The 21568-nt window shown below is 37.5% G+C and overlaps 1 protein-coding gene and 1 long non-coding RNA gene across 3 annotated transcripts in view; one reads left to right on the top strand and one right to left on the bottom strand.

Moving 5' to 3' along the window:
• The window catches only part of LOC144956713 (uncharacterized), a 224672-nt gene that overhangs the window by 51952 nt on the left and 151152 nt on the right, over nt 1-21568 (top strand). The window lies entirely within an intron of this gene.
• The window catches only part of LOC144956787 (MFS-type transporter SLC18B1-like), a 49229-nt gene that overhangs the window by 10956 nt on the left and 16705 nt on the right, over nt 1-21568 (bottom strand). The window contains exons 10-15 of one of the 2 annotated variants that reach the window (XM_078887501.1): nt 20129-20227; nt 18803-18897; nt 15952-16047; nt 11283-11357; nt 9409-9502; nt 6252-6549 (exon numbers count right to left, since the gene is read on the bottom strand). In XM_078887501.1, the coding sequence (XP_078743627.1) occupies nt 6466-6549; nt 9409-9502; nt 11283-11357; nt 15952-16047; nt 18803-18897; nt 20129-20227 (543 nt within the window). In that variant the 3' untranslated portion in view covers nt 6252-6465. Of the gene's footprint in view, nt 1-6251; nt 6550-9408; nt 9503-11282; nt 11358-15951; nt 16048-18802; nt 18898-20128; nt 20228-21568 lie in introns of those variants that run through there. The other variant, XM_078887502.1, reaches the window with a different exon arrangement.

The raw sequence follows: 21568 nt of genomic DNA, 5'->3' as shown, positions 1-21568 counted from the left end.
AAGGCGATCGAGATTTTTTTTTTTTTTCTGAAAGCGCACCCCTCCCTCCCCCCCCCCCCCCCCCCCCCCCCCCCCCCCCCCCCACCTGTTCACCCAGAAGTGATTGGGTAGCGTCTGTTAGATCTGGCGGATAGTACTTTGCGATAGACTCGTGTCCTGTACAAATGGTAGCAATCAATTGCTATTATCCGTTTCACGCTATAGAAACCGGGATAAACTCCGGCTCCACGGGCCTAATGGCTCCGAAGGACTACTAATATATAACCAGTTCCGACACATGATTTCCTTCAACATAATACCGTTTTGTGGCGATGGGATATATTTTTCATACATCTCAAAGAAGCATGATATAAATTTAAGCTTGATCTTGAGCTTTTATATAGCGCAATATCCACTAAACGTGCTCAAAGCGCTTTTGAAGGGGTCCCAAGCCAACAGCAAAACTTAACAAGTAGGACGAGACCAGACGCCATACCGGCGATATTTCAATATTTTTTTTTCCAACAGAGACAACGGCTATTAACAGCCTCGTACTCATTTTACACCTGACTGTAGTGAGAACTTGAAATTGGATTCAATAGTCTGATGTCACGTCGCCCAGCAACGGCTAGCAGACTGGTTCTAAAAAAAGAAAATCATTACTTTTTATTCTTCATTCTGGCAAGAACTTTTCATATGTCTTGTGATCAGAATGTATAAAAGTCAAAACATGATCATGTTTATAATGTTTTTCTCCTGTGGATACATTTTTATGCTTGTCGGCGAAATATTTCATAAGGGCGTCCGCCATTGTTCCGATAGACCGGTGCTCGAACCCAGGATCTTTCGATTCGGGCGAGTGTCATACCACTAGACCACATGGCCGCACAACTTAAAAAATAATTGAGTTTTTATATAGAGCAATATCCACTAAATGTGCTCAAAGCGCTTTACAATTGGTCCCTGGCCAACAGCAACACTGAACATTTTAGGACGGGACATGACGCCTTTGAGGCGATATTACAAAAAAAAATTTCGGACAGAGACAACGCTATTAACGGCCAGGTGCTTATTCTACACCCGAGTGCGGTGATAGAAAGTGAGTAAAGAGTCTTTTTCAAGGACTCAACTATGCGCCGAAAGCGTTTGTCATACTATTATACCACATGGCTGTACAAATACTACCCACATAATACCCCCTTTTGTGATGGTAGACCACGCTTTTCCTACTACTGAATGAAATTGACAGATTTAGTTTATTTCATAAAATATGTTATGGCTATAAATTACCTACTTATGCAGTCCTTGGCTCATCCCAAAATAATGTCATGATAATATTATAATGAAAAAAAATTAAGCCAAAAATTTCTTTTTTAATCCGAAAAAAATTAATTTTCGGTTAAAAAAGAGAAAAAATTTTGAAAAAAAAACATATAAAAATTAAGCCAAAAATTTCTTTTTTAGTCCGAAAAAAAAGCAAATATTTTCGGTTAAAAAAGAGAAAAATTTTTGAAAAAAAAAAAGAAAAAATCTATCTAAAAAAATGGGAATGCCTTCAGGATAGCAGATGCCTCTTCATCGTCCAACTCCATTCGCTTGGTGGGTGTCGTCCACTAAATCAGCTCCAGATGCAGAGTTTTGTTGCGTTACGCGGACGTTACAGAATTAAAAGGTCGCAACAAATAACATTTTATTTGACCCGCTAGATAGATAGATAGAGAAATGTAGCGGTGTTGAATTGTGCGTCGTTTTTTTTTAAATTTCTTCTTTTTTAAAAGACTACAGGATCACACAGTTTGGATGGTCTCCCGTACAATAGTAATAATAATAATAAATAATAATAATAATAATAATAATAATAATAATAATAATAATAATAATAATAATAATAATAATAATAATAATAATAATAATAATAATATAAAGATAATGATAATAATAATAATAATAATAATAATAATAATAATAATAATAATAATAATAATAATAATAATAATAATAATAATAATAATAATAATAATAATAATAATAATAATAATAATAATAATAATAATAATAATAATAATAATAATAATAATTAATAATAATAATAATAATAATAATATAATAATAATAATATAATAATAATAATAATAATAATAATAATAATAATAATAATAATAATATAATAATAATAATAATAATAATAATAATAATAATAATAATAATAATAATAATATATATATAATAATAATAATAATAATAATAATAATAATAATAATAATATAATAATAATAATAATAATAATAATAATAATACTTTATTGCACCCCAAAAAGGAATTTGTTTTGTACCGGGTCCCTGAGCAACAGCAACACGTAACAAAATGGACGAGATATGACACCTGTTAAGCGATATTACAATTTTCTCTTTTCGACAGAGATAACGCTGTTAACGTCAAGTACTCATTTCACACCTGAGAACGATGAAAGAATGGGAGTAAAGAGTCTTTCCCATGGATTAAAATAAACTGCCAAGTACTCATTTTACACCTGAGTACGGTGAAAGAATGGGAGTAAAGAGTCTTTCCCAAGGATTCAAAACCATGTCATTCATCAATCTTCTACCCTTGCCCCGTCAAATAATTGGTGTAATTCGTGGTTAGGATTTTGAATGGCCCAAGAAATCATCTGGAAGGGGAAAAGTCTAGGGGGGAACTAGTGAATGATTCAAACAGGAGATATGTCTTGCTATGGCCGATGCTTTGTTAAATGGCACTCAGTAACTACAAAACGGTATCATTACAATGAAAAAAGAGAAAAATGGACCCCATTATATAGCGCAATTTCCACTAAACGTGCTCAAGGCGCTTTGCAAGAAATCCGGCGCTAGCCAGTCGCATCTTAACGTGTAAAAATAAAAGAACTTGAATTTTCATACAGCGCAATATATCCACTAAACGTACTCAAAGCGCTTTACAAAGGGTCCCTGAAAAATAGCATCACGTAACATATAGGACAAGTCATGACACCTGTTTGGCGATATTACAATTTTACGGCCAGTGGAATAGTCAATGTGAGGGGGGGGGGGGGACTAGTGAATGATTCATACAGGAGCTATGTCTTGCTATGGCACTCAGTAACTACAAACTGCATTGTTACAATGAAAAAAGAAGAAAAATGCTCTCCTTTTTAAGCGCAATTTCCACTAAACGTGCTCAAGGCGCCTTACAAGAAATCCGGTTCTAGCCAACAGCAACTTAACGTGTATACATGAGGCCTTTTGGAAGATAAAAATCCCTTTTTTTCTGACAGAGAGAGACGGTGTTAAAATATTCAAACAGGAGACGTCCTGCTTTGGGCGATGATTCGTTAAATGTGACTCAATAACTCCAAACAACAGTATTATAGATAGTATGCGCTTGGCTAAGAAGCTCATAACATTGCCATCAGGAAGTATAACGGACCAACATACAAAACTATGTTTATCCATGAACGCTTATAGTCTGGTTAATACAGTTCAGTGAGCATTACTCATAAACGCGGATGGCAAAAAACAATAACAAAGACCCGAGTGACGTCATCTTCGAACTATCTATGGCGTAGGGATATTTACATACTAATAATTTATTATTGGAAAATAACCGGGGAGAAATTTAATATCCATATTAAGTATCATCCATTTACAACACAAACAGTTGGGCTAAAAGGTCACTTCAGTACTCGTGTGTAACAACGATGACCCCACCCCCTATTGTAGGGGTCAGGGTTAAAAGCCATATTATAGCAGAATAAACACTGTAATTGTAGACGCCAAAGTCATCTGGAATAATGAGTAATTATCAGTACAATTAAAACGTGTTCTACATAATTTACTCTTCGTAATGTTTATTGACCGACGCATCTGGAATTAACCAGTAGATTTTTGACCAATCAAAACATGGAATTTGTGACACACCTTCACACGTGCTCGGACAAACATAGTTGGTTGTTTATAAACAATCACGTGAACGAATTCGACCTCCATCTGATCGTTGTTATTGTTTTTATATTGACAAATGGGTGACTAGTTATCACACGATTTTCTCGATCATATTACAAACGTTTAAGTTTACACATAGTTTTCTGTGTTGATTCTACTGATCAAGAGGTAGAACAGTGGGTATTTTACTTAACACATACCATCGATAGTAAAACCTGTGTAGTTTGCTGTGTCTACCAATCACTCCATTGTTTACATTATGACGATTGTCCGAAAGGCGTGGTTATCTACCGGTTAATTGTCCCCTGCAAATGGATACTAAAGCTACTGGTGTAAAATGGGGATGGTCAAGATTACCTTTCCACGTGTTTGGACACATTGCATAGTGTGCTCAAATTGACCTACATAGTGAAAAGTGTTCACAGTTTGAGAAACATTCAACGTTACAATTGGTCATATTGCTCAGCATGACTCATGGGTATGTTTACAACTTTCATAAACAAAGCAGCGTGTTTACGTCGATACATTGAGAAATGTCCAGTCGTTGTACAACAACAAATCATATGATCGATAGGTGTGAAATTACTTTGAAATCGTAGCTGTCTATTAGAATTAATCGGTAGATATTTGACTTATCAAAACACGGAATTTGTGACATACAATCTTCACACGTTCTCGGGCAAGCATGGCTGGTTGTGTTCAATGGGTACTGTAAATTTGCGTATGTTTTGAACCAAGGGTGACAATTACTATTACTTGAGGGTTTAAAAAAATATCTAGATCTTTGTATCCTGATTTGGCAAAACCCGTTGGGTGTTGTAAGAATTAGTTTTGAGATACGAGCGGATAAAGGTGAAAAACCATTATCTGCATGATTTTCGTTATTTCACTTCATCTTTGTTGTCCAAATACATAAATATGTGACAAAATATAAGAATGTAAAAAATATAAATTGAAAAGAAAATGGCCTTATCTGTTGAAATTATTACGTTTTATTATAAATTGACACATGCAAGGGCTAAGAATAGTATATTTTGGACATGACAGCACACCGGTATTATGGTCAGAGTTGGATTACACACAACACAACCACACACTATATAAAAACATGGTTATATAGATAGTATGCGCTTGGCTAAGAAGCTCATAACATTGCCATCCGGAAGTATAACGGAGCAACACACAAAACTGTGTGTATTCATGAACGTTTATAGTCTGGTTAATACAGTTTACTGAGAATTACTCATAAACGTGGATGGCAAAAAACAATAACAAAGACCTGAGTGACGTCATCTTCGAATTATCTATAGATAGTATGAAGTTGACGTCACTCATGTCTTTGTTATTGTTTCTTGCCATCCACGTTTACACATAGTTTTGTGTGTTGGTCCGGTATACTTCCGGATGGCAATGTTGTGAGCTTCTAAGCCAAGCGCATACTATATATATAGTACAATATCCACTCAATGTGTCAAAGTGCTTTACAACGAATGGAAAGCCAACAACGCTAGACGTGTAGAATGAGACATCACACATTGGGGTGATGTGATAAATAAATTTTGTTTTTATAGACAGACAACACTATTTCGGGTCAGGTACTCATTTTACACCTGGGATTAGTGAGAGATGACTAGAGAGAGAACCATTTCCAAGGACTTCAAACAGAAACCTGCTAGTCTGAGTGCGAGTGTCATACCACAAGACCACGAAAAATAAATATAGATACAGTAGTTCGAAAATGACGTCACTCAGGTCTTTGCTATTGTTTTTTTTTTTTTTGCCATCCGCGTTTATGAGTAATTCTCACTAAACTGTAATAACCAGACTATAAACGATCATAGTTACGCACAGTTTTGTTTGTTGGCCAGTTATACTTCCGGATGGCAATTTTGTGACCACAATAAATATCCACGTGCATACTATCTATAAAATTGAGCAAATATTTCTTCTATTTTTCTTGCTGACACTGATTCATACACATCTTTTCAGATCTTTATCTTAACAACTGCCGGTTTTTGTGCAGCTATGTGGCCTTGTGGTATGACATTCGCTTTCGGATAGGAAGGTCCTTGGTTCGAGCCTCGTACAGCTCATAGTTGAGTACTTGGAAAAGGGTCTTTACTCACATTCTCTCACCGTACTCAGGTGTAAAATTAGTACATGGCCGTTAACAGCGTTGTCTCTGTCCGAAAAAAATATGTAACATCGCCGAGCAGGCATCATGTCACGTCTTACATTTTCGTGTTGCTGTTGGCTAGGGACCCATAAAGCGCATCTTTGAGCACGTTTAGTGGATATTGCGCTATTAAATGCTCACGTTTTTATTTCATCGAATAATTTTGCTTTTGAACATGAATGATTGTCTTAATTTTCATGTCCATTCCGATCCAACACCAGATTGAAACAACTGGTCACATTCATTCAAGGCTGACTGACGTCAGTCTTGTTGTGTTGGTTGCTGCTCGCTTGATGATTTCAACCAATGATTCAGACACGTTTGTTGTCCTGCTTGGATTGGATTAACACCCTAATTTGTCAGTCTTGTGATCGTTTCCCAACTTGTCTTTTCTGCCCTGTGTCGGTGGGTGAAATAGCCAGCTGAGAGAATTAACTGGAAAATGAAGAATTGAACAATTTGAAAAAAAAAAACCCCACAAACTCATAATGATGGGAAACTGAATGGCATAACAAGGGCTTTTTGTAATTATGTTTTAATTTTCATTTTGGGTCTTATATCTCCACTCCAACCTCCTCCATCCTCTTTCTCCTCCTCTTATTCATCATCATCATCATCATCATCATCATCATCATCATCATCATCATCATCATCATCATATCATCATCATCGTTTCCCTCCTCCTCCTCCTCCTCCTCCTCCTCCTCCTCCTCCTCATCATCATCATCATCATCATCATCATCATCATCATCATTATCATCAAGTTCTTCCTTTTCTTCTCTTCCTCTCAACCTCCTCCTCCTCTTCCTCATCCTCCTCCTCCTCCTCCTCCTCCTAGACCACCACCAACACCTCCTCGTCTTCTCCTCCTCATCATCATCCACCTCCTTCTCCTCGTCATCCTTGTCCTGCTCCTCCTCCTCCTCCTCCTCCTCCTCCTATTTCTTCTTCTTCTTCTTCTTCTTCTTCTTCTTCTTCTTCTTCTTCTTCTTCTTCTTCTTCTTCTTCTTTCTTCTTCTTCTTCTTCTTCTTTCTTCTTCTTCTTCTTCTTCTTCTTCTTCTTCTTCTCTTCTTCTTCTTCTTCTTCTCTTCTTCTTCTTCTTCTTCTTCTTCTTCTTCTTCTTCTTCTTCTTCTTCTTCTTCTTCTTCTTCTTCTTCTTCTTTCTTCTTCTTCTTCTTCTTCTTCTTTCTTCTTCTTCTTCTTCTTCTTCTTCTTCTTCTTCTTCTTCTTCTTTCTTCTTCTTCTTCTTCTTCTTCTTCTTTCTCTTCTTCTTCTTTTCTTCTTCTTCTTCTTTCTTCTTCTTCTTCTTCTTCTTCTTCTTCTTTCTTCTTCTTCTTCTTCTTCTTCTTCTTCTTCTTCTTCTTCTTCTTCTTCTTCTCTTCTTCTTCTTCTTCTTCTTCTTCTTCTTCTCTTCTTCTTCTTCTTCTTCTTCTTCTTCTTCTTCTTCTTCTTCTTCTTCTTCTTCTTCTTCTTCTTCTTCTTCTTCTTCTTCTTCTTCTTCTTCTTCTTCTTCTTTCTTCTCTTCTTCTTCTTCTTCTTCTTCTCTTCTTCTTCTTCTTCTTCTTCTTCTTCTTCTTCTTCTTCTTCTTCTTCTTCTTTTCTTCTTCTTCTTCTTCTTCTTCTTCCTTCTTCCTTCTTCTTCTTCTTCTTTCTTCTTCTTCTTCTTCTTCTTCTTCTTTCTTCTTCTTCTTCTTCTTCTTCTTCTTTTCTTCTCTTCTTCTTCTTCTTCTTCTTCTTTCTTCTTCTTCTTCTTCTTCTTCTCTTCTTCTTCTTCTTCTTCTTCTTCTTTCTCTTCTTCTTCTTCTTCTTCTTCTTCTTCTTCTTCTTCTTCTTCTTCTTCTTCTTCTTCTTTTCTTCTTCTTCTTCTTCTTCTTCTTCTTCTTCTTCTTCTTCTTCTTCTTCTTCTTCTTCTTCTTCTTCTTCTTCTTCTTCTTCTTCTTCTTTCTTCTTCTTCTTCTTCTTCTTCTTCTTCTTCTTCTTCTTCTTCTTCTTCTTCTTCTTCTTCTTCTTCTTCTTCTTCTCTTCTTCTTCTTCTTCTTCTTCTTCTTCTTCTTCTTCTTCTTCTTCTTCTTCTTCTTCTTCTTCTTATTATTATTATTATTATTATTATTAATTATCTTCTTCTTCTTCTTTTTCTTCTTCTTCTTCTTCTTCTTCTTCTTCTTCTTCTTCTTCTTCTTCTTCTTCTTCTTCTTCTTCTTCTTCTTCTTCTTCTTCTTCTTCTTCTTCTTCTTCTTCTTATTATTATTATTATTATTATTATTATTATTATCTCTTCTTCTTCTTCTTCTTCTTCTTCTTCTTCTTCTTCTTCTTCTTCTTCTTCTTCTTCTTCTTCTTCTTCTTCTTCTTCTTCTTCTTCTTCTTCTTCTTCTTCTTCTTCTTCTTCTTCTTCTTCTTCTTCTTCTTCTTCTTCTTCTTCTTCTTCTTCTTCTTCTTCTTCTCCTGCTCCTCCCCTAACAAAATACATCATGTTTTTTTTTTTTAATTATTGATACATTTCAGGTTTGAATAACTCCAAAGCTATGTAAAATTTTATCAAACGGTTTTTTTGCCATAGGTGCATAATATATTTAAGTTGTGATGAATATAAGTTTTAACAAGTAGCTGAGTTACCAAAGAGCTGTTTGCTTTTGTTATCTAGGGGTTTGCGGCGCTTGCGTCACGTTTAGGTCAAATCAGCGCCTGTGTTAAAACTTATATCAATCAAAACTTGAATATATTCTATTCTACACATATTATGGCAAAGAATCGTTTGATGAACGTTTACATAGCTCTCGAGTTATTCAAACCTGAAATGTGTCAACACTAAAAATAAATAACAGTGTGAAATTGAATGTAAGCTTCAATACGATTCAATAGTCTAATGTCACGCCGCCTGGCAACGGCGGCCATCTTGGTTCTAAACAAAGAAAATCATTACTTTTTATTTTTCATACTGGCTAGAACTTTTCATATGCCTTGTGATCGGAATGTGTAAAAGTCAAAACATGATCAAATTTATGGGGGGTTTTTTCCCTCTGGATACTCTTTATGCTCGCCGGAGAAATATTTCATACGGGCGTCCGCCATTGTTCCGATAGTTTAGAGCCAGTGTTGCTAGGTTACCATGCGTCATTAGGAAGGACGTGACGTTACGACTATTGAATCCTATTTAATTTAAGAAAACATATATTGAATTGAAGCTTACATTCAATTTCAATTTTTATTTATTTCTTCGAGCTTCGAGCAGCAACATTTACATTACCCAATTATAAGAAAAGCCCACTGTACAATAAACGATTTAAACTTACATTTGGTATATGAATTAATCCAATGATTGAACAGGAGACGGGAAATCCTAGATGTTCAATAAGAAAACCTCCTATCAATGGCCCGATAAATGCCCTGGAATAAAGGAACATTATATATATTATGTATTCAACCGCGTCAAAATAGAAAGGTTTAGCTGTTTGTGCATATCACACAATACGCATTCTCATTATATGTAAAATATAAAAATGGCAAAAGAAATTTTTTTAAACAACCAGAAATATGATAAATGATATTAGGTTTACGTCATTTTTTGAGACTATATTGATGAATGGGGGCGAAGTGGCGGAGTGGTTAAAGCATTACACTGTAACCCGGAAGGCCTTAGGTTCGAACCCCCGCTTCAGGCACTTTAGTTTTTTTCCTTGAGCAAGACTAATAACCCCCAATTTGCTCACTTGGACAACATGGATGATTCCTGTTGACATCAGACATCCTGTTTGATGGATTATCTATATTCCTTCATGGAATGCCTAGGCGACGGGATCTTATGGTGCCCTTATGAAAGGGCGTGATTTATTTTTTATATCGATGCATACATATCTGCAGGACTAATATCCCAACGCAATTGGATTCAATAGTCTGATGTCACGTCGCCCAGCAACGGCGGCCATAGTGGTTCTAAACAAAGAAAATCGGAACTTTTTATTCTTCATGCTGGTTAGAACTTTTCATATGTCTTGTGATCAGAATGTGTAAAAGTCAAAACATGATCAGATTTATGTGGTTTGTTTTTCCTCTAGATACGCTTGTATGCTCGCCAAAGAAATATTTCATACGGGCATCCGCCATTGTTCCGATAGTTTAGAACCAGTTGCTAAGTTACCATGCGTCATTACGAGGGAAGTGACGTCACGACTGTTGAAGCCTATTATGGACTACATTTAACGTTTTTGTAATAGTCAATATATTGTGCTGGTTTGAGGGTATCTCCATTACAACAATGATAAATGTTGTGTATTTATTAGCAGGTCTGATAACCCAAATTATTGTTGTGGGCTCATTGTCATGATGGACGAAATACTCTCAAACCACCGCTAAATATTGTTCATTGCAAATATGTTAAATCAAGCCCTTACTTGCATTCGGTTATTAGACCTGCTAATATTATTATGTAAACCTGGAATGATCCGATACAAAATTTGGGTTATCAGACCTGCAAAATAATTACACGTTGGACCATATTCATTCAACTCAATAGAATACATGAATGCATCCCAAGCGTATTTGATAATGTTGACTATAAATTGGTTCGTGTTTTTTTTGTTGTTTTTTTTTGCTGAATTTGCTTGACCTATCTTTCGCTTTCGACACGATCGATCGTTATCTTCTCCCCAAGAAGAAGGAGGAGAGGGAGGAGGAGGAGGAGGAGGAGGAGGAGGAGGAGGAGGAGGAGGAGGAGGAGGAGGAGGAGGAGGAGGAGGAGGAGGAGGAGGAGGGGAAAGATGAGAAAAAGAAGGAGAAGAAGAAGGAGAAGAAGACGAAGAAGAAGAAGAAGAAGAAGAAGAAGAAGAAGAAGAAGAAGAAGAAGAAGAAGAAGAAGAAGAAGAAGAAGAAGAAGAAGAAGAAGAAGAAGGAGAAGGAGAAGTACAATGGGAAGGAGGAGGAGGAGGATGAGGAGGAGGAGGAGGAGAATGAAGAGGAGGGGGATGAGGAGGAGGAGGTGTTGATGGAGGAGGAGGAGGATGTGAAGAGAAGAGGTAGGAAGAGGAGGGGGTGTAGTTAGAGAGGAAGAAGAGAAGAGGAGTATACCGCCAATAGTTCCTAACAGTGGAATCTATTGAGGCGCAATAATTTCTTTTTAGTGAAACAAGGAACGTAACCACAAAATAATAATTTCAAAAAAGCGACTCACCCCAAACTTAATGAAAAACAAAAAAGACCAGAGACTATTGAAAACGTTTCAAAGTTGTCGCTGTAACCTTTCTCCCTGTGAATAATAATCAAACATTGAAATTAAATTGATAACATTATGGATTGGTGAGTGGCGATATGAATATGTGACCCATTGTCTCTAAACGGTATTATGTCGGGATATGTTAGGTGCGAAAATTGAATTTATTGACAAAAACATGAAACTTGGGGTTTGTTCCGATTTGTTATGTCAGAGAATGAAGACGATTTCTCACAATGCAAAAGCTCAAAAATTGGTATTTACTATCAATTTAATTCTAACGTCACTTTTCGGGGTCCAATTCATCCCGACTTAATACCGTTTCGAGACGAAGGGTCACATATTAGAAATAAAAGTATTTTACAATATTATACTGATTGAGTGTCCATTTGTCCTGGAAGCACTTGGTAATGCGCGCGGCTATGTGGTCTAGTAGTATGACACTCGCATTCGGATCTGAAGGTCCTGGGTTCCAGCCTCGCTCGGCGCATAGTTGAGTCCTTTGAAAAGGCTCTTTACTCACATTCTCTCACCGTAATCAGGTGTAAAATGAGTACCTGGCAGTTAAAAGCGTTGTCTCTGTCCGAAAAAAAAAAATGAAAATATCGCCTAAAAGGCGTCATGCCCCGTCCTACATGTTAAATGTTGCTGTTGGCCAGGGACCCTTTGCAAAGCGCTTTGAGCACGTTTAGTAGATTTTGCGCTATAGTAGGGGGAATTAGGTCCAAAAAACCCTTGAATTGTGCAAACAGGGTTGAAAGCATGAAAATTACATATGTTGTAGAATATGAAAAACCCTATAATTTATGATATAGAACCAATCTGAGAGATCAGTATTAGTTGAGATACAAGGTTTTTAAGATGAGAAAATTTCGAAATGGACGACAATAATTTCTTCCATTTTTATTGTGTAAACATTCGAGGCAAGCCGACCAAAGGTTGTTTTACGTAATCCTTTGGATTCCCATTGGTGACTATTTTTAGCGTCGAAGCGGATGTTTTCCTTTCCCTTTACTTTCGATTCACGAACCATACAAATTATTTAATCGTAAATATTATTCAATTTCACGTCTAGCGAGCAATATTCTGTAATATGAGTTTTTTTCTCATCTGATTTAATAAGTATAATCAATTGCTCTAAAACGGACGGGCAGACGGGAAGACGAGCAGAGGGGTAGACAAAACACACAAGCAGAACACAGCTCAATAAATGCCGATAACTGGTGTAGACAAAGGACAGTGCTCCTTCTCCCCTCCTCCTGTTTTCTTTTCTTTTCAAAAATACTGCTGTGATCATTTTACGTGAGTTAAAACCTATTTCGGTCAAACTTGATGACAGTAAAGAGTCAGCATACCACTTACATTGCTATAATTATCATCATTATCGTCATCATCAACCACTAAGATGCTGTATTGTGGCAACTTATTTACTTTACGTTATTTACCTCAAAGGAACAATGGGAGAATGTTCTATTTGTACTGTTGTGGCCTTATGTAAGGCACTGCACACATTTTGCCTGCTGATGATGGGTCTTTAACAGAAAGAACAAAAGACACACACAGAGAGAGAGAGAGAGAGAGAGAGAGAGAGAGAGAGAGAGAGAGGGAGAGAGAGAGAGTAATGAAAGAATATTGCATATGCCTAATAAAGGAATGCGTTTGCATGATTTCAGATACACATACAATAGCAAAAAGAACTGCTCCCAGAGACTGGGACAAGTGTTTGATATGCCAACAAGATAAGACAGACCGTTTATAATGTCCCTCTAAGTCGAGGAGGTATGACAAAGGGCAAGGCTATGAAAATCTTTTTGAAGATTTAACATAATTCAATTCTTTGGTTTGTGATGAAAAAAGTTGGATGTACGTATCTATTTTTTTTTACTTCATCAGAAAAAAATGAGATTATTGAAAGCTTAAAACAAATGATGCTAAGTGGCATAAGCGTTGTCGTGTAACATTTAATGCCAACAAAATTAGGCGATTAGAATTAAAGAAATCTAAAAGAATTGGCCTACAAAAAATCCAAATTTCGTCATTTGACTTGGAGGAGTCATCGAATGAATATATTTCGCAACCCACGAGAATAATCAGACAACGTTCAAAATTAGAGATTGGCTATAATAAACAAACGTGCTTTTTTGTAAAAACATGGAATCGGGAGTACTCCATTCTGTAATGACAACAGATATGGAAGAAATATTCGTGAAATAGGGTTATCTATAAAAGATTCTGATGTTCTCATTTATTGCCGGAGAGATTTAGTCGCTCAGGAGGCACACTACCGCCCTATACCATACAATTTGTCATGCACGATACTTAAAAAAACAAGCTTTAAAAGATGTCACTGCTGATGATACTAATGATGTCACAGTTCTTGAAAGAAGTCGAGCTTTTGCTAACGATATCTTTTATAGAAGAGAACCCTGCAACAAATGTGACGATCGACATGAACCACTGTGGGGCTTATTTCAAGAATTTTCAAAAGTGTCCCAAAACTCATCAAATGTTCATGTAAGAGAGAATGTATCGGCACCCGATGCAAGTGTTTAAGGTCCGGTTAGCCTTGCACGGACTTGTGTAGATGTTGGGTGTGTGTGTGTGTGTGTGGGGGGGGGGGGGGTGTTAGGTCAGTACAGTACCGAGTAAAATTCTCTCTCTCTCTCTCTCTCTCTCTCTCTCTCTCTCTCTCTCTCTCTCTCTTCCCCTCTCCCACTCATTCCCTCTCCCCCCTCTCACTATTTTATCTACTAGTTAGGTTAGTACAGTAGTGAGTAAAATTATATATATATATATATATATATATATATATATATATATATATATATATATATATATCCGTCTCTACCGCTCACTCCCTCTCCCCCTCTCCCGCTTTTTTCTACAATAACCACCAGTTAGCTACCGTAAATGGTTACCGGTGTATTTAAAGTTTTAGAACGCACATTGTATTGTCGTAGTTATTTCCTCGGATAAGTAATGTTATATAGGAAAAAATAAAAGTGCTAAAAACGCACTGTTATGATAAATTGCCAGAGTGGTTCTATATCAGGTGTTATTTATACGGGTCATAGCAACCCGTATGCCAAATTTCAGGATTTCAACCCCAATGTGCCCGGTTTTAGCCTAATTTTCCCTAATACAATGAATATGAAGAAAATATATATTTTTACACAGTCATTCCCCTTGTTTAATATAGCTGTAATAGGTAAAATCTAAGGCCTTAAACCGATACGTTATGATTGATTGCCAGAGTGGTTCTATATCAGATGTTTTTTCTATGGGTCTTAGCAACCTGTATGCAAATTGTCATGCTTTCAACCCGGATTAGTTTTTAGCCTAATTCCCCCTACTGCTATATAAAAGGGATGAAGCAATCGACACACTGGCAAAAGAACGGTTCGGACAGGCTTTGTGTTACTCGACCTGTAGGTACTTGGATAGAGTCCCGAGGTTAACTGCACAACGAAAAAAAACAAACAAAACAAACCACTCTTTACTCACATTCTCTCATCGTACTTAGATATAAAATGAGTACACGTAGGTAACAGCGTTTTCTCTAAAAACAAAATCAAAACAAAACAAACACAAAAATAGAAGAAAAAAGCAAAATTATACTCGTGCCTTAAAGGCTCTGGGGGTTCCGATGGAGCGCATTTGCTCGGACCAAACCAGAGCGGGACTCGAACCCTGGATCTTTCGATCCGAAGGCGAGCGCCATCCTGCAAGACCACATAAAAAAATTAAGCTTTTTAGAAAGTGCAATATCCACTAAACGTGCTCAAAGCGCATTACAAGGGATCCCTGGCCAACAGCAACACTTAACATTTAGGACGAGACATGACGCCTGTTAGGCGATATTATTTTTTTTTTCAGTCAGAGACAACGCTGTTAACGGCATATTCTCGTTTTACACCTGAGTACGGTGAGATAATGTAAATAAAGAGCCTTCTCCAAGGATTCAACTATGCGCCGAACGAGGCTCGATCCCAGGACCTTCCGATCCCAAAGCGAGTTTCAGAACACAAGACCACATAGCCGCACAAAATAATAAAAATACGTAGATCAATATAATGACAGCCTCAAAATTCTGGCCCAGGACCGTGACCAATGGAAACAAATAACAACATGGATGGAGAGAGCAGCTAAGCTATACTTATCGACCATGACTGAATCACACAATTCTCAGCAATTGCAATTTACAATTGAGCTTTATATAGCGCAATATCCACTAAATGTGCTCAAAGCGCTTTACAAGGGGTCCCTGGTCAACAGCAAGATTTAACATGTAGGACGGGGCATGCCGCCTGTTAGGCGATATTACAATTTTTCGGACAAAGACAACGCTGTTAACGGCCAGGTACTCATTTTACACCAGAGTACTGTGAGAGAAAGTGAGTAAAGAGCCTTTTCCAAGGACTCAACTATGCGCCGAGCGCGAGGCTCGAACCCAGGACCTTCCAATCCGAAATCGAGACCACATAGCCGCACAATCGGACTGCGAAGCTTACTACTTATATAATGAATGAAATGATGAATGAATGAATGAATAGATGAATGAATGACTACATGGGTGGGTAGTATATAACTTTGTTGAATGCTCGAACAACTAAACGGATGATTTACTCACAAAATAGCAGTAATGAGACACTTTGTGGATCCAATTGAGAGAGGGCCCATGCTCAAACCATGCACGATGGATCCAACGATTATTGTCCAAAGTTCACTGGAATAGAAAAGAAACTACTTTTGTTTTAACTCACTGAATCCTAGAGGTTTTTGCTCCTTGTCAAAATTGGAAAAAATGCATTAACATTGAACATGTCTGCATAGATAGTTTTATTCAACTATCATTAACATGTAAAAACTATAAAACATTAGCTTTGATACTACGCCCAAAATTTGTCTCAGAAAAATGTAATTAGTAGGCATGGGGTAAAAGTAACCCGGGTAAACTACGGATATAGTCTGTGTTAAAAAAATTTAAAAATTGAGCATTTATATAGCGCAATATCCACTTAACGTGCTCAATGCGCTTTACAAGGGGTCCCTGGTCAACAGCAACATTTAACATGTAGGACGAGACATGACGCCTGTTAGGCGATATTACAATTTTTCGGACAAAGACAACGCTGTTAACGGCCAGGTACTCATTTTACACCTGAGTACGGTGAGAGAATGTGAGTAAAGAGTCTTTTCCAAGGACTCAACTATGCGCCGAGCGAGGCTCGAACCCAGGACCTTCCGATCCGAAAGCGAGTGTCATACCACTAGACCACATAGCCGCACTCAGCACTGTTAGGGTTGAGTGAGTTAATAAATGAATATAAATAACTTGAGCTTTTATATAGAGCAATATCACTAAACGTGCTCAAAGCGCTTTACAAAGGGTTCCTGGTCAAAAAACAGCACGTAATATGTAGAACGAGACATGACGCCTGTTAGGCGATAATACAATTTGTTCTGACAAAGACAACGCTGTTAACGGCCAGGTACTCATTTTACACCTGAGTACGGTGAGAGAATGTGAGTAAAGAGTCTTTTCCAAGGACTCAACTATGCGCCGAGCGAGGCTCGAACCCAGGACCTTCCGATCCGAAAGCGAGTGTCATACCACTAGACCACATAGTCGCACTCAGCACTGTTAGGGTTAAGTGAGTTAATAAATGAATATAAATAACTTGAGCTTTTATATAGAGCAATATCACTAAACGTGCTCAAAGCGCTTTACAAAGGGTTCCTGGTCAAAAAACAGCACGTAATATGTAGAACGAGACATGACGCCTGTTAGGCGATAATACAATTTGTTCTGACAAAGACAGCGCTGTTAACGGCCAGGTACTCCTTTTAAACATGTGTATGGTGATAGAATGTGAGTAAAGAGCCTTTTCCAAGGACTCAACTATGCGCCGAGCGATATAATAAGCATTGAATCGTCCAACGTTACTGGTAACCCCCTGTGGTGTAATGATTGCACGCCTGACTGGTAATCAGGAACTCCGAGGTTTGAACCCTATTCGGGGCAGGCTGATTTTTTGGGATGTATTGTTTCTTAATTGTTTTTCTCTCTCTTTTATTTTGTCTGTCATTGTTTCACGATGACGATGATGATGATGGTGATGATGATGATGATGATGATGGTGATGATGATGATGATGATGATGATGATGATGATGATGATGATGATGATGATGATAATGATGATGATGATGATGATCATCATCATCATATCATCATCATCATCATCATCATCATCATCATCATCATCATCATCATCATCATCATCATCATCTCATCATCATCATCATCATCATCATCAGCAGCAGCATTATCATCTCCAAGCATCGATTTTTTCCCCTGACAGTGTTGTTATTTGTGACCCGCCGTCTCAAAGCGGTATTATGTCGGGATACACTCCGTTAGGTAAATTGAATTCATTGCCACAAATATCAAGCTTGGGTTTAATTTCTGTACGTTGTGGTGAAGTATAAAGACTATTTCTTGCTTTACAAAAAACTTCTAAGGTCCAATGTCTCAACATTCCATTCTAAATTCACTTTCGGGGGTCTGAATCATCCCGACATAATACCGTTTTGAGACGGAGGGTCACATTTCAGTCTTTTCGGCGATGATGTACAGGTGGTATTTTAAAGGAACTTTTAATTTCTGTTAAACCGACCTGGTTTAGGCCAATGAAGTCGATGTCGTCCTCAACTTCCTCCGGTCTGACGTTGTCAAGAATAAAAGATGTTTGAAGATCAACAAAAAAATGTAGGGTCACTTATCGGAGACAAAGAGGATGAATAAAGAAGAAAAATGGTCTCACTAAACGCTCTCAACAAACTGATGAACGCATGTATGAGAAAAGACAGCCCCGGTGAAGTCGTCAATAATTTACAACTACGGTAGCAGCTTCTAATGATGCTCACACCACAATGCTATGACGATCGACCTAATCTGCAAATTCTTTACCGCACTCGTGCACCGTCGTAAACCCGCTCGGAAGCTTCGTCACAACACACCGTTCAACTAAATTATGCTCTGCGGTTTCGGGTTCGTTCCCACATCGGGTACATGTTGGACAGGTGGTAAGTTACCACTGATGAAGCGATTTTGCCGTTAGGCAGGTCCTCGACCGAAACCGATTCGCTACCACCCAGTGTCTCCTCTTACTGGTGGAGAGACTTGGCAACTTCTTACTTAGTTTGGAGGAGTGTATGTCCCCGCCCCCTTGAGGAATTGAATTCGTCTAAAAAACCGACTTCCATCTCGTATGTGGTATATGGGCATTGACGCAAACTGAAGAAAAAAGACTGGACAGCTGTCACAGGAAACAACTCAAAAGTCCGATGCCCAGCAAAAATTAGAAATGAAGCACTATGCAGCAAGTACAATGAGAGACCACTCTCTATACAGATTTTAGACGCTCGATGGAGACTTTTCGGCCACATACTGAGAAGAGTAATAATAATAATACTTACACAGGTAAGATAGCCGGCCATGGACAAGGGGCTTTAACTAGAAATCCTATTATACAACCCATGAGACCAATGGTGACGAGTGGATACTTGATGTTCTGTGAAAAAAAACAAAAAAACCAAACAAACAAACAAACAATGTTTATGTATGATAAACAGAAAAAAAGTTTCAATTTAATTCACTAAATATCTCTAGCTGACAATCATTCTCTGACGGGGTCCTAAAAGTATGGAATAAATGTGACCCTCCGTCTCAAAACGGTATTATGTCGGGAAGATTCAGATCCCAAAAAGTGAATTTAGAGACAGATTGGTGAGATATTGGACCTTACAAGTTTTTGTAAAGCAAAAATAGTATTTATGCTCCAGTATGACGTAGAGAAATTAAATCGAAGTTTGATATTTGTGGCAATGAATTCAATTTCCCTAACCTAGTGTATCCCGACATAATACCGCTTTGAGACGGCGGGTCACAAATTAGATAAAGAAGTCAAAGACTTGAGCTTTACCTTGAGCTTTTATACAGCGCAATATCCACTAAACGTGCTCAAAACGCTTTAGAAGGGGTCCCTGGACAACAGCAACATTTAACATTGTAGGACGTGCCACGACGCCTGTTAGGAGAAATTTTTTTTTTTTCGGACAGAGACAACACTGTTAACGACCAGGTAGGTATTCGTTTTTCATCTGAGTACGGTGAGAGAATATGAGTAAAGAGTCTTTTCCAAGGACTCAACTATACGCCGAGCGAGGCTCGAACCCAGGACTTTCCGATCCGAAAGCGAGTGTCATACCACAAGACCACATAGCCGTTCATAGACGCTCCCAAGACAATTAATTTTAGAAAAAGTTTGGTGACATTCCTATTCAGGTAGGCTTTTTGAGTAGTATTTGCATTTTGTCTTTGTATGTGTAGCGCTTTAGAGCACTTAGTAGAGTCTGTGCGCTATATGAATTGATTATTACATTATATGTCATAATATGACATTTCATGGCATCTAGGTTACGCCGAAATGAAACCGCGTAAAGGTGAAAGGTCATATATTAACCCTCTCCTTACCACCCATAGGAAAATCGTCACATTCGTTACGATGTAACCGAAAATGTTCTCATTCTGATTTCTCTTGTACATTACAAAATATAAAGAATTGCTTTGATTACAGCTATAAATACTAAACACTGTGTTGCAGAGCTCACTTGTTACTTTTTGCTTGAGTAAGAAAAGTCTATTTTGTGATGAGTGGGTGTGAAAATTCGGGGGAAATTCTAAAAATAGCTCGTAAGGAGAGAGTTAAGTTCTTTTTTTTTTAAATGGCCATAGATACCAACCACTCTATCCACAAGGAAACCCCAGACTGGCATTGAGAGTCCATAAATAGCCGGGCTAATGGCGTATATCAGTCCTATCAATGCTACATTCAGGCCGAACTGAAAAGGAAAATAATCATAATATTATTATTATTGATAAAATCAATAGGGAATGAGATTAGCGGAAGAGTAGCGTTTCATGATTGGACGTCACCTTACAGAGAGAACGTCAATTTTGTTTTGAAGTGTCTCAAGCCGCTTTCGCCGGAAGCGAGGACGAGAGACGCATGCGCACAACCAACATGACGTTCTCTCTCTAATAACTTTTCCGCGGGTGACGTTACAGACTATGGGTGACGTCCAATCAAGGGACGCTACTCTTCCGCTAATCTCATTCCCTATCATTTAATGGCCATTACTTTGGACCTTGATATAATAAAAGTAAATATAAATAATATCTAATTAGGAGGCGGGGTGGCTGAGTGGTTAGAGAATTACACTGCGACTCGTCAGGCTTCGAGTTCGAGTGCCGGTTCAGCGCTTTCGTTTATTTTACTTGATTAAGATTATTAACCTTCAATTTTCTTTTCTCACTTTGGACAACATGAGTGATTCCTGCTAACATCAGGCTCTTGTTGGATGGATTAATTATATTCTTTCATGTCTCGTTCTACGTGTTACGTGTTGTTGTTGTTGTTGTTGTTGTTGTTGTTGTTGTCCAGGGACCCTTTGTAAAGAGTTTTAGTGGATATTGCGCTATATAAAAGCTAAATTAAAAACCCTCAAGTTTCATGGCATGCCCAGGCGACATCTAACTATGCCTCACGGAAATATATTTAATAAATAATACATAGACTTCTAATTACCGATCAGACGTGCTACCATTACACATATATTTTAATAATAAAATATCTTTATTGTCCCCAAAAAAAGTGGTAATTTGTCATTTGGTTACACATTTATAACAATACAATATTGACATAGACACACTCACACAAGATGCACACTAGTAACATAGTAGTTATCGTAAAAAAACCACAAAAAAGAACCCGGCATCAACAACATCATCATCATCATCATCATCATCATCATCATCATCATCATCATCATCATCATCATCATCATCATCATCATCATCATCATCACCATCTTCATCATCATCATCATCATCATCATCATCATCATCATCATCATCACAACAACCTTCCTAATATTTTCATTGCAATTCTTCACTTTCACCATTCCCCTATAACACAATTCACCATCTTCATCATACTCCATATTATATTATTCCTGTAACCAACCACTCCTTTTCCTTTCACGCTTTGTCTGGCACCTTTCATACACACTTGTTCAGGTTTTTATCTGACACCGGTGCCTGCTCCTTAATGTATTAATTTGATTTAAATAACAATGCGAAATTGAATATAAGCTTCAATTTAATATACGAAAACAGATTAA

Source organism: Berghia stephanieae, chromosome 11 (genome assembly GCF_034508935.2).
Source record: "Berghia stephanieae isolate SIO BIC M18660-M18661 chromosome 11, UCSD_Bste_1.3, whole genome shotgun sequence".
Lineage (NCBI taxonomy): Eukaryota > Metazoa > Mollusca > Gastropoda > Nudibranchia > Aeolidiidae > Berghia > Berghia stephanieae.
The sequence above is the reverse complement of the archived record's forward strand: the minus strand, read 5'-3'. Positions and strand labels throughout refer to the sequence as shown.